We start from the raw sequence: 14,716 nt of genomic DNA on the forward strand, positions 1-14,716 counted from the left end.
TGAGAGGCACAGTGTTTCAGTAAGTTTTAACTTGGTAAGGTACTAAGTATATGGAGCAAATTTCCATTTTTCAATGGATCTTCCATTCCCTGGCATATTTCCACCCAGACAACTGGTTTTCACTTAATATAGTTGATTGTATTTTCCCGTAGCAAATGAGAATATATACAAGAGATGTTGTGAATAGGTCAGTGGGAGAAAAACAACAACCAGAAACTTACTTTTTAGTTTTAAGTTCATTGCTTCATACAGAATCTAAATCTAAACTTTCAAAAACTGCCCTTATGTTTACTTGTTCTCTTTGCTATATGTTTCACAACTCTTAAAACAAAATTTGATGCATTTTGTACTTGTATCAAATAAAGACATGGATCCATGAAAGTTTGATCACCAGTGATTAGTGCTTCCAACTTATACAGAATTTTAGTGTCACTTAACATTAGTTTTTTTTTTTTAAAGAAATAGGTTTAACTGCCAATGCAGTTAACTATCATGCATTTAATAGTGATTTTTCACCCATATTTTCTTCTTCAAATTCAATGTCCCTCTATAAATCAGTCTGTTGAACTGTCTTCAAATTTGCATGCGTAAATAGCACTGGTCTTTGTATAAGGGACGACACAGAGGCACAATTCATGCTGACTCTGAAAGGCCAGTGGCCAGAGAGTTACCTACGGGCATTACTAACTTTCCAGGGCATGAGGCCTTTCACCATATTGCAGGTTACAGGCACGAAATGAATTACTTTCACTTTGGTAATAATCATTGTTGCAAAACTGCACAAAGATAACATAAAAATTGGAATGAACCTGCTGTAGTGTTGCAATCTTCCATCAGCTGTAATCTGTTTCGTCTGTGTGGACGTGCTATCATTTTGGTATGTTGTTAAGTTCGTTTATGGCAGCATTTAAGTTTTTGTTTTTAACCTATCTTCATTACATTTGATTTTTTAAATGACTTATTAACACGTACAATGGCAAAATGCTAAGATGTTGGCTGCAGGAGAGCAGTGCCTGAGGGCGTCACAGTAGCACCACGTGTAACAGCCTTGCTGAAGGGAACTCTGGCAGAAGCGACTCCTGAGGCAACAGGTCTCTTCCGGTGGCAGCACACACTGTGGGCCCCGCAGGCTGCAGTGGATGTCGAAACAGGAGAGTTGGGCCCCCGCAAGTAGCTCAGAGTTGTGTGTGGTATAAGATAAGACTCGGGCTCATTTTTATCCTGCATCATGCCCAGTTTTCCACATCCACTTATTAAAGACTATACAGTCCTCTTTGTTGTTCTTGTTTGGATTAGTATAGTTTTATAAAATAGTATTTTGGAATCAGAGAATGTGGGATTCTAGCCTTGTTTTCTAGTAATGCTTTGGCCATTTGGGGTCTTGAATTGCCCGTATATTTTGCCTCTTGACTAGACTATTTTGCTTTATCGCTTTAAGTAAGGATATTTCACTTATATATGGACATTGACCAACCTTGATTTGATTTTTAACAATGAATTTTGCTTTACAGGGCTTTCTCCTAAGGAAAACTGATACTATAAAAGGTCAGTTTTTCAATAATTTAAAAATATTTTCAGTAAGGACTATTTGAGAAATAGTTAAATAACAGAATTTTTAAAAATAATAATTTATTCTTTTAATTGTGGTAACATTAAGATTCCCCACCAGGTACCCACCACCAAATCACCCACAGTCCATCATTGTAGTTCATTATTTTTCTTTTCTTATTTGTTCCTAATCATCTCCACCTTCTCTTCTACCCCATTTCTGCTTTGGATACTTCAGGTCTTTAGTCAGTTTTCAGGGGTTAACTTTTAAGGCTGTCTTCCTCTGAATACCAGAATTTTATGGGAAATAAGAGTTACACATTGTAGAGAAAAGGCATAACAGGTGCCTAGAACTGTCAGGGGGTATTTAATTTAATTATTTTGATTAATAGCATCAGCAAAGATTTAAGATAATATGTTTTAGATTATATTTTGCTCATATTTTTAACATGTTCATGTTCTATATAAATGTTTCATTAGTAATGGAAATGTATAAAAAGAAAATTACAAATTGAGTCACTTACGATGGAATATATCAGAAATTTCTTATTGGGTGGTAAAAATTCTTTCTTCAGATCCTCAAATACAAAGAATGTGGCCTATTCCAGCATGTGGACTGAAATTGTGCTTTATTATAAGGTAATTTGAGCTAGTTCTAGAATGTAAAGTAGTTAAAATCTTTATTCTAGGTGTTCAGTTGTATCTGGTACAAATAACTTGTTAGAGAAGAACTTGCCTTGCTTATGAGGAAGGTTATGAGTAATCATTGTAAAGAAATGTAAAACTCTAAGTAATATAACCTGTCTTAAACATAGAGATTTGATTTTTCATGAATATCTCAGACATACTATAAAATCAATTAGATTTCCACCAGACATATAACTAAATTCTGGGGTAGGATAACACATATTACTGACTGGAAAAATGAAATTCAAAGATGCAAAAGGGATAATATGAACCAGGGTGATTTGTTTAAGATCGCAATTGGAACATTAAATTACTTTCTATCATGAAATCAAATTGATCAAGATATGATAACACGCATTTAGGCTGGTGATGATGGATTTAAGAGTGACAAGTTAACAATGAAACGTCCCAGAAACCGTCCAAATTCTGTTGTCATGAGTTTCTTCCAAGTTATTAAAAAAGTACCTCCTGTAAAATAGGAACATTTATTTTTCCAATTAATGAAAATGGAATACAATTTGGAAATTTAGAAATGTAAAACTACAACTGTATTTCCATTAGTAGCTATTTGATAATTAAGCATCAAAATACAGTGAAACCAAACAAAGGATCAGATACAGCCACACTGAGAACTAACCTTAGAAAGCTGACTATAAAACATAGGCTACCAGAGGGAGAGAGAAAACTGGGAGGATGAGATCAAAGTGGGTGGGAGCACAATGGACTCTGGTGGCGAGCTGTGGGTGTTTTGGTGGTGGGTGCAGTGTGGTGATAACTCTTAGATGTCTAAAACACAAACTGTTGTAAAATAATGTTAGTACCTATAGTACTATTTCTAGAAAATCGGGTGCAACTAGACATGCACAGCAAAATATTAACCTATAAGAGATTTTAAAATTAACTCAAAATGGGTCATAGACTTAAATGGTCAAATGCAAGGAGTTAGAATAGAGGGAGGCAAATCGGTGGAGAATAGTTAGGGAAATTAAAGTATTCAGTGTAATATTGTAATATTGGGTACATGTTATTACACATTTGCCATAACCCATAGAATGTACCTGAAGAATTAAACCTGATGAAAACTATGGACTTTGGATGATAAGGAGCATATGAAGCCTCTCCTTCTGTTATAAATTATTATTGTTGTTCTCTTCATTGCTTTTAAAAAGAAAAAAATAATGCACAAAATGCCACTAATTTTAAAATAATTGAAACCACCGTACCAGAATTTTGCTTATTTAATGCTGTAGATCTGGGACATGATCAAAACTCCTTTTCCCAGATTAAGTGTCCTGCTTCATCTCTCTCTGTCTCCTAGGTTAAAAAGGAAAAAAATAGCATTTATAATTGAAAACCTGCAAAGTGTTTATTTAGCTTAGTTTCAGAGTAAATGTACACAGTTGAACCAACTTATAATGGAATTACTTGTAGTCCTTACAATAAAAACACCCAACTTACTATAGGTACGTAAGGAGGCAGGTTAGACATTGAAAATTATATTAACATTTATATAATCAGAGGGATATTCCAAATTTTTATAGTATAAACTAGCTCTTTTTAGGACAGATAGTCAAAAATGTTGCATAGAGAATTAGAACATTAGGAAGAAGTCAGATGTTATTAATTTATCTTTTATAAATTGCTTTCTCTAAAGTAAATTTTAGAGAAATACTGGTTTGTAGGTTTTTAGACCAGACAACTAGCGACACCTAGTGGTCATTCCCCATGATCAACCTCTCTTCACTTCCAATGTTAAATTTTAGCCCACACATCAAAAATCTTGTCAGTGATTTTGGAGTAAGTAAAACCAATAAGCAAAATGTATTAAAATACATGTAGAAAAATTAAATGTTAAATCTATACATTATTTTTAATGTTGATATCATATAAACATATTATATGTAGTATTATTTAATGCAGTGTTTGATTTATGAACAATTGAATTTAATGCATTGAATATTGAAGAATGACCAATTTTTGTCTGTCATGTATCATAATTTTGCTATACCCCTAAGAACTTAATTTTACCAACTTTAATTCAAAAATTAAATTAATATTTTAAGACTCCTGTTGTAGGTAATTCTACATTTTTTAACTGATAGAATTGCATGGATTTTGAAACACTTTTTTACACAACTATTAGAAATAAGGCTATTAAGAATAGAAGGTTTCAATTTTATAGTACATATAACATGGCAATGAAGTGACATGTACCTGTAAAGAAGTAATAACACCTAATAGCTATTTGGTGACAAAGCTGAAATAGCCTAGTCTTTAAATTTTTTTTCACAACCAATTTACAAATCAATAACCAAGAGTTTAATACAAATTATATCAGGTAGTGGATTATTCCTACTAATATTCAAATATTCTAAAAACTATTTCAAATATTAATAACATAATATACAGTGTTGACTCTGAAAACATACAGAATTGCAATGAAAAACAGTGGGGAAATGGAGAGTAGAGACTGAAAGTGTGCAAAGTGATCTTAATAGTTGGCAAGAGCTGTGAAACTTGGTTTAGTTTTCTTTGTTTCATATCTTTATATTCCACATGTGTGAAATCATCTGATATTCCTCTTTCTTCATCTGACATTTCACTTAACATAATCCTTTCAATTCCATCCATATTATCAAAAATGGTAAAATTTCATCTTTTTTTTTTATAGCTAAGTAGTATTCTACTATGGAGTTATAGCCAAAGCACTCCAAGACTTTTATTTCAAAGATATCTTTGGAAATTTGATTCTAATGACAAATGAAACAGAAGCAAAAATAAACAAATGGGACATTAAACTAAAAAATTGCAATGCAATATAAGCTGTCATTACAACAAACTGACATCTGATGGAATAAAAATAATACAATCATTTTTGCTGTTATTTCACTGCTACAACATTTAACTTGGAAATAAGAACTTTTCACTACTCTCTCCCTGCAATTCAAGTAATCCATCCAAGCTTGAACTTTCTTCAAAATATACAAAATTCAAAGAAAATGTCAGGGTTATGTCTAAGAGAGTATAAATATAATAAGCAATAATCACTTTGATAAAACTGACTGAAGAGCTTTGCTTTTATTTTTGAATATTGCAAAAGATAAGAATTTGACATGCAATGTATTGTAGAAATCATTTATTTTCAACAAAAGGAGTTGGAGGTATTTAAAGCAACATGCTTAAGGAAACATATTTCTTATCTATTATTAGCATGTGGATAAGTATAAGAAATATTTATGAGATTATCCTAAAGGAGAGGATAATGCTCCCCGGCAAGAGAGCATAGCGAAAGTATATGCCTAGTAATGTTATGTATGATAAAATGAAATGCATGCAACTGTTTACAATGCGTATTTTGAGGGCATTTTACTTAATGCCCACTTTCTCTATTGGCTAAATAAAAAGCCATGTTTCCTTATGGTTTTTTTTGATCACTATAAAATAACTTATATTCAAAAACATACATAGATGCAAGCACTATGATGCATACAAATCTCTACCAATAAGCATAATAAATATAGCATTACTGATACTCTTGAATGTGTTTGGCTCCTATTCTCAATCCCTCCTCTATTTCTGCCCCAGGGGTTCTTCTCTGCTGTGTGTCCTTATCATTCCTTTTCTCTATCTTATAAATATGCAAAGCATAATTCTTAAATGAGAGTATCATTTATCTGTAGAATCTTATTTTAAAAATTATTTAGCTGGTTTCACGGTGCTAGCAAGCGTTTTGACCTATCACTGTGGTTTACAGCTCTGTTTGGTCTTGGAAAAGTCTGTTTGCCCAGTTGATGCCCCAGTCCTCACTTTGTATCCATCTTCTCCAAATATCACTATATATGATAGATTGGGGAATTACTTTTTGGAATTTTTTTTGAGTTATGGTGTATTTTCTAAATCTGAGAATTGGTATCATTTATCAATTATAGAAAGATCTCTGAAGTCAACACTCTGAATATTACCTTACTTCCATCTTGCTCCATTCTCTCCTATTCTACTCCAGTTAAATTAATAGCATGTCTTCATAGCTCATCTCAATCTTTTCATGTTGTTTTGTATTTCTTTGCTGTATTCTGAGTGATAGTTTAAAATCTATCATTTTGTCAACTTTCTCTTTGTGAAATCTGTTTTTAAAAACTATTATTATGTTGGCCCTCCCTGGTGGTGCAGCGGGTTAAAGCACTGCACTATGAAGCTTAGGCCACTTCCGCATGAGTTCGATTCCCGCCTGCCCCGGAGGAGTCCACATGGCACGGCAGACTTCTCCTGACCTGCCCGCTGCTCCCCTCAGCAGTGTACTTCATGATCTGCCTGTTCTGCTCCCCACTCTGTCTCTGGTGATCCTCTCACCCTCCGCATCTCTGGCCTGTACCCCAGTTCTATATTAATAAATAAATCTTTAAAAAAAACTATTATGTTTAATATTTATTTTTATTTAGTTATGATTACATGAGCTGGGGTGGAGGTGAGTGTTGAGAGGGTTGAGAGGATTCACCAGAGACAGAGTGGGGAGCAGAACAGTCAGATTCACTGAAATGCGCTGCTGAGGGAAGCAGCAGTAAAGACAGGAGAGGTCTATGCCATGTGGGTCACCTCCCTGGCTGTGGATCAAACTCAGGCCTCAGTGGCTGGTGACAGCTTGATAACACTGATACTTTAACCCCTGTGCCACCAAGGAGGTCCTATTATTCTATTTTTTATTCTAGCATTTTTTTGTGGGAAGGGAGGTTTGTTTGTATGGTTGTTTTGCACTCCTGTTAGGAAAAACCAAATACTTGGTTTCCAACCAAATATATACAATAGGCTCAGCCCAGACCAACTTCATCTAATAAAAGGGTGGAAAACAGATAGCAAATACTCTGTAGATCAAGAAAATCCTGGAAACTTTAGACAACCAGGTGCAGTATCCCTGTGCCCAATCATGCATTTTCAAGAAATAACAACAGAAAAAAGACTACATTTAAAGTGAGTCACGTCAACTGAGGGAAAGTGAAGTACTAGAGCAACCCTGATCAAAATGTTCATCATTTAAAGGGGTGAATATAATTTCCATTCTTTTGTACAGCTTTGGTATATTGTAGGATACATAAACAATTGTCACATTCATACATACAGCGTTTAGATTTACCCTTTTGCAATTAGTATAGGTCCTCTCTGAGTAGCTCAAGTAATCAAGTCTTCTGGGCCAACTAGGTCCTACAATAGAGTCTCACAGGGAGTTTACAAGTTCCATAGATTCTACCAATGGTCATTTCTTCATTTCTTATACACAAAACAGATCTATACAGTAGCTCTTGTAACTATAATAATGGTATTTTTGACCTAGGAGAAAGCCCTGTTACAGTGGCAAAAGCAGAGTTGAATCCCCTGAAACGCTCTTTGTTGACTCCAGGCCAATACAGTAAACATAAAACAGTATTTTATCCCTGGTATGTTGACAAGTTTAACAAAAACGTATAGTATGTTAGAAAGAATCGATTATTAGATTGCAAAATGAACTGGGAAGGAAACAGGAAGAACCAGGTAGCATTGATGTTACATTTTGAGGTAGTCTAGTCAGGGTATGCCTCACAAAAAGAGGTAATGTTGAATCTTACCTTGAAGCATCAGACTTTATATTAAAGTGCTGGTGCTAAGAGTGCCACAAAGCTCAAAGACTTACATTTCCCTTCCTCCCTTTGTCGATCCCTTTTTATCCTCTTCCCCCAGCTTCTAGATTGACGACTCAGTGAGGATGTGGGCAGCATTAGTAACAGGTACTTTTCAACAACACACTCTAAAAACCTGACTGTAGAATTGAAGCTGCCCGAGTGGACAGGGTGGTAAGGGACTGTGGAGGAAAGTGGTACCTCGGTGTGTGTGTGGTAAGAATCTACATCTGAAGGATCCTATACTTGTAAATCATATACTGTGTTGTAAACCAGTGTTAATGCAATAATATTAAATAATAATGTTTTGGCAAGCTATTTACAGCCTGACCTGCTACAATTAGGTTACTATGTTCAGCACTAACATCCCTGACTGGCAGGGAGTTAGGGTGGAGGAGTATCGCCCTCTTTGCTTTATAATAGAGGTAACCTCTTTTCAATTATAACCAAAGAAATTTTTATTTAGTTATTACAGTAATATCCTCATTTAATAGTTAAATATGATGGCAAACACACATACACACAAATGAAATTTAAAAATTTATTTTTAACTTCCCAAATTCTATCACAGATGAAATGATATTATTTCACTTTTCAATATGGAAGAAAGCTAGAAGCACAATGTGTAAAAAGTCTTAATATTTAAGTTTAGATGCATTATATATTATTTACATTAGAAAGCTGTTGATTTATAACTGGACAAGACATTCTCTTGATTTTATAATCAAGAATTGTACTTACCAAACAGGTACAAAAGGTACAAGCTTACCTGTTCTCATATAACAGTAAAAAATTTTACATTCTCATTTCAGTTACAAAAAATAACAATTGGTCTCTGAATTTTATGAGTTCAAAAATAAATTTGGCAAAATATTTGAGTTGAGGAAGGATGCTCTATGAACTTCAGTAATCAATTGGGAAGACATAAAATCTGAAAAGTTCCCATTGTTATAGGCACAAACAAAATAAGATGAAAACATTCCAGAAAATTCCAAAACTTTTCAACAGAAAGCAATACTACTCATTAAATCACAAACTAATCTTTAGGGTGTTGAAAATCAGGACTCAATTGCACATAGAAGGTAAAAAAAAGGATAAAGAGAAGTAAGCTAAATTTTATATATAGACATTAGATATAGATACATACAATTAGATATAAATAGTGTGTTGAAAGATTTCTATATGTACTTTTTTGTATTGAGAATTATCTCATAACTTGTTGACTTCAGAGATTCTCTGATACTAAACCACAGAATAATTTCAGTGCATAATCTAAAATGAGAGGAAATTTTTGTAGAGTATGACCTGTGAACAAAGTCTAAAGCTTGCAAACAGATTCTTGCTAACTAATTTCATAATTTCGGTCATGTTAGAGGCAAAATAATATTGTCCCTGTATACTTAGCACTTAATGATATATAAGTGAAATGATTTTCCTACACTCCTAATAAAAAATCAACTAAATGAGGTTCTAATATAAAACCCTTAAATTGATAAGGCATATTTTCAGATCTCTGGTGATGCTGATATTTCAGATCTCTGGCTTTTATGGGTCAAGGGGAAGAGTTATGGAACATTCCTGTGACTCATGATGGCTTTGGCTGTTAAGTCTCAAACACATTTCTTACAGTGTATTTCTAAAATAAACTGAAAATATGAAGATGTGAAGTCAAACTAATTTCCATAGCTCTAAGGGAATTAGGTTAGAAACGTGAGTTTTAAAAAATAAATCTCAGATACAATTTTTTAAAGTTATCTTCGAAATGGAATGCTAACACTAGAAAAGTGACAAAAAAGTTCTGAATAAAGATTTGGTAAAATTTTTCCTTATTTTCTACTAGCTCTATTCAGATACAGACACATCAAATTATTTTTTCAGTTGCTTCATTGTTGGTAGTGGAGCTAAGGGCCACCAAAATGTTCATATTAAGTAATATGTACAAAATAACACAATAGGTACAGATTTGGGCACAAGAGAATGTTCCAGATGAGTTTCACATCACAGGTTTCTTCAGGTTCTCTCTTAAAAATTCAAGGTTATTTTCTCTCTTGCAGAGTCAAGATCCTTCTGGGTCCATTGACTTGTTTTTCAGTTGGAGGGCTTACTTTTCCAAGGCAACATTTATGTTCACTGCTCAGGGGACTTGAGTCAATTCATTATTTTTGATGTTCATTTTTGAAATTTCTATAAGCCAAAAAAAAAAAAAAAAGATGGATCCATCAGTCATATGTATTGGGCATAGTCTGACAAGTAACTACTTGCTTTTAAATACTGTTTAAAGGACACTGTACATGGATATATGCTTTTAGAAATTGTTAGGAGTAAATCATAAGTATAAGGGAAAGGAAGAGGTACTCTTCAGAAACAAGGTAGGTTATTTCTACAAGGTAGGAAATAATACCTTAAACCTTTAGAGTGTTTTCAGTTTGCTAAGTACTTATTTTGCATTTTAGTTTATTCTTATAAAATCTCCACATTGAAGTTAAGAGATTTGCCTAGCAATCTCATAACTATAAAGAGACTGAGGTGGTTGTGCTTTAAAATATGCCAGATTGTGGACCCAACACTGACTGAGGCTGCGGCATCAAGCCCAACCTTGTGGAACACTAAAGACTACATACAGCAGAGAAAATGAAGACCTATAAATAGTTAGACTTAAGAAACTCAACAGCTCTCGGCATAAGCTGTAGATCTAAAATATCTGATGAATAGGTATAGACTTGACATCAACACGGTATATCAAATTCAAACAAAGCAAGTTCCACTGTAAGGAAGAATCCTGTTGGTGTTCAGGCAAGATATTCATGACTTACATATGCTGTATGGAGCATGGAGAATGAGTGAAGAAGTCCTAATTCCTCGCATTATAATGGTCAAGGGGAACAGAAAAGTAATCATCTTTTCAGCATTTCCCCTCCTGTACTGTGCTGGAGATCTCTTTAGTGCTAACCAAGGGGTTTTGGGGAGGAACACTGAGGCTCTTAACCCCAGTGTTCACTGGCGTAAGAGTTCCTTCTTCACTTTCTTCCTTTTTTGTTTCATTTCTTCCTTCCTGTTTCACATTCGCCCTCCCTCCCTTCTTCCCTCTTCTTTTCCCTTTTTTCTTTTCTTTCTTCTTCCCTTCCTTTCATCCTTCCTCCCTACACTTTCCCTCCCTGCCTCCTTTCCTCTACCCCCCTCTTCCTCCTCATCAGCTGCATTCAGTTCCATAACATTAAGGAAGCTACTTAATCTTTATGCTCTTCATTGCTTCATCTTTAAAAAGAAAAGGGGGATGGGGGTTGAAGGATAATAATGCTTATTTTAAAAGGTACTGACAAAGTTAAATTAGCAAAAATATGTGAAGAATTGTATATTTTACAATAAAAATTAACTGTTATTATATGTGTGTGATAAGACAAATGTATACTTTTATGACCTCTAAGGAGCTTCCAAACTAATTTGAACGAAGAAACAAGATATAAAGCTGAAAGAAGTGGGTTTCCCTTTATATGATGTGCATTTCCCTAGTGGTCTGGATCTATTTCCTCCCATCAGCATCTCCTTTCAATGTTAACAGGGGTTGAGGGTTGGGAGGAAGAGGGAGATTAATCCAGAACCTGATAGGAGGAAGCCTGGATGCAGTGCTGTTTGATTTCATTCTGTGAACATTCAATAGTTGCCTTTGGACTCTGAGGTCTTCCTTAGATCATAAACAGCAATAAAATTGCACACCATAGAATATACAGTATAGATGAGGGAACACAGGAAGTTTAGGCTGTGTGCCCAGGCTTATGGGCCATTTCTGTCATCCACAATCTTTCTGGTAAGGGTAGCTGTAAAAAGGGATCACAGTAGTATTTTTCCCTCACAGTGTTGCTTTTTTCTGGGGACGGAGGGGGTGAGGACACATAAAATAGATATACTGCAGTATAGAGAAACAGAATCTGAGGATCTAGGTTCCTAGTTCTAAGGCTTACTGAGATGTCTTGAAGAAGTTCTGAATTCCATCTCTTTATTGGTGCATGAGTTTTAGTAGTAATAACTGAATCATGGAGTTGAGGAAATATCAAATGAAACAATGAATCTGCAAGTGCTTTGTAAAATGTAAAGGTCCACAGAAACATTACTTGCTATTATTATCTCATATTCACACAAAACTATTACAGGCCTGTAGTTTGAAAGTTCTACCTGTCATCTTGACAGTTATTTGTTTCACTCCCCCTTATCAATACTAACTTAAGATAGCACAAAGGTAAGCAGAAAAATGAGAAGTAAGGGAGTTTGAGTACTGTAATTCGATTATCTCAGTATGAAAGTGTAGAACTTGAACCATTTTATTTTGGGAAGCAACTTTCTGTGTTGCCTCCCCTGCCTCATCTGGTCCAACCTTCTGCCCAGCGTAGAGATGCTGCAAGAACAACTGTGTGTGCCGCGGAGGCCTCCTCGGTGTCACAGAGCAGGTGCATATCAGTTAGACACTGGTTTCCTTGACTTCATTTTCAAAAATCTCAGAATGTGCAGGAACTGATTTTTTTGACACGTAGGTTTTAAGATTTAAATGGATTTTCAGCCCTCAATTCTCTTGGCATTCATTAACCATTCCTTCTGGAAATGTTGCAAAGTGATTATGGATATGATGCTTCCTGGTTGAATAGAATATTCACTTGTTACTTTTGAATATTTATGATTAGATAATGGAGATCAACTGAGGGGTGTCTGAGGGGTGTGGAATCATGTACATCCCATTCTTTGGAGAGCAAGTGAAACACTTCATTCATGAAAGAATAAAGAATGTAGGCTTTTTTTTTTTTTCATGTAAAGTATTCTTTGATTGTCAAAAGTCTTTCATGAGTCAAAATCTTATCTTTGTGAGAGTAACTTAATATTCAATCCACAAAATGAAGCTTTATATACATAAAATTAGATTAGTAATTACTTGAATGAGAGGATTAAAGTAAATCTTCATTTCTTCTTGTTTTAGAGGACTCAAGATCAAGTATGCCCAAATTGTTCTCAATCTCATTAAGGTAATGGTTCCTAGAGAGTTGATCTGTTGTTATTAATTGAAAAGAAGAGTTCTTTTTTGTTTGTTTTCTTATTGGTAATTAATAAAAATATTTTATTAATTTTTGATAGTGTCATCTCATAACATTTAATAACTTTGACCCCTACCATCATCCTCTATACCCCTTCCCCTTCCTTTTTTTCCTGGATAAGATAGCTATTTTATTATGCTGTTTTCCAATTTATATATATATATCTCCATTTATTTAATTTTTAAAAATAATTTAAAAAATAACATTAGTGTTGTTTTATCATCAACCCTGTTCATGATTCAGAAATAAGTTAATTTGAACCAGAGCTAGTCACAGCTGGGTTGCCCTCTGGGGACCTTTGGCTCATTGCCAGTTTCCTCAAATTGTTCAACTTGATGCTGATCAATGAAAGCTATAACAATCACGCCCATAGCCTTAAGAGACTACTGTGAAAGGTTGCTTAAGAGCAACTGTGAAAGGTGGCTTCCAGGAGTCTTTTCTGGTTTCTGGATTTCCATTTATGTGTCCATTTTCATACCTGTATTAATATTTTATATCCCTTTCCTTAGAACCTTTTGCAACTAAGTTACTGGTTGAGATTGAAATAGCTGCTTTCTCTTCCTCTCCTCTCAATGGAAACAGGGACACTGTATCATTTTTTTCTGAAAGAGGATACCCTATTCCTCTAAAACACAAACAATATCATAAAAAAAACAAAATACAAAACCCAAAAATGAGAGTCAGATAGTTACATTCCTTTTGCATATAGAAATGTTTGGTAGGTGTTACACACTATATACACCTATGAAAGGGACATCTGTTGGTACATATTTTTTTAATTGAAAAACTACTTATTGAGAATCTACAAGGAGCCAGACACTCTTCCAGGATATAAGTATGGAAAAACTGACCAAAAAAAAAAAAAAAAAATCCTTGTCCTTATAGCGCCCTCATGTGGGGAAAGTAGTCCATAAACAAAGTAAAGAAGCAAATGTACAGTATACAGTTGATCTAAGTGAGTCTTACATAAAAAGATAAAATTTCAAATAAGAAATTTAAGAAAGGATCACTAGGAAGGTAGTGACTAAGGACAGACCTGAGGAGACGAAGCTTGAAGAAGATCACCACAGAGATTTTGAGGAACAATTGAGAGGTCAGTGAGGAAGAAGTAGAGAGGCTATAGGAAGGTTTTGAGGAAAGGAGTTAGATGATCTGGTTAAGGTTTCACTCATTCTGTGTTAAGAATGAACTGTACGGAGTGAAGGTAACAGAACTGGACAATTTAGCACGTCAATGCAGAATCTAGAGGAGAAATGATGATTTCTTGGACTAGGTTGATAGCACTGGATAAGCTAAAAAATTATTATTCTAGATAATGAGGATATAGCCAATGGGATTTGCTGATGGAGTAGTTGTGATATGTGGAAAAGTTATTCACAATTCTTTTACTGCATTAGTTTTCATAGTGTGTTCCAGAATCAACCAGGTAGTATGTTAAAGTAGATTCCTGTTTCTGGCCTGGGAAATTCTGAATCAGACTCTCCAGAGAAAAGATTAGCAAATTTTTACTTTAAAGGGCCAGATAGTAAATATTTTAGGCTTTGCAAATGAACTCTGGCAACTCTGCTGATAAAGCACAAACGCATACAGAAACAATATGCAAATTAAGGAGTGTGGCTGCATGCCATTAAAACTTTCCATAACTTTCTAAAACTGAAATTTGTATATCATATAATTTTCATGTGAGAAAATATTCCTCTTTTTTTAGCCACTTAAAATGAAAAAAAAATTATCTTATGGGTTGGACAAAAACAG

General features: G+C 34.4%; 1 protein-coding gene across 1 annotated transcript in view; it reads right to left on the reverse strand.

Annotated features, from left to right (window-relative positions):
- Positions 1-766, reverse strand: part of LOC101622151 (protein LEG1 homolog) — a 28,753-nt gene extending 27,987 nt beyond the window's left edge. The window contains exon 1 of the mRNA XM_004674109.1: positions 676-766. Coding sequence (XP_004674166.1) covers positions 676-766 — 91 coding nt within the window. The remainder of the gene's footprint in view (positions 1-675) is intronic.
- Positions 767-14,716: the final 13,950 nt, after the last annotated feature.

This window comes from Condylura cristata, unplaced genomic scaffold, assembly GCF_000260355.1.
Source record: "Condylura cristata isolate star-nosed mole 26May11 unplaced genomic scaffold, ConCri1.0 scaffold00001, whole genome shotgun sequence".
Classification (NCBI taxonomy): domain Eukaryota; kingdom Metazoa; phylum Chordata; class Mammalia; order Eulipotyphla; family Talpidae; genus Condylura; species Condylura cristata.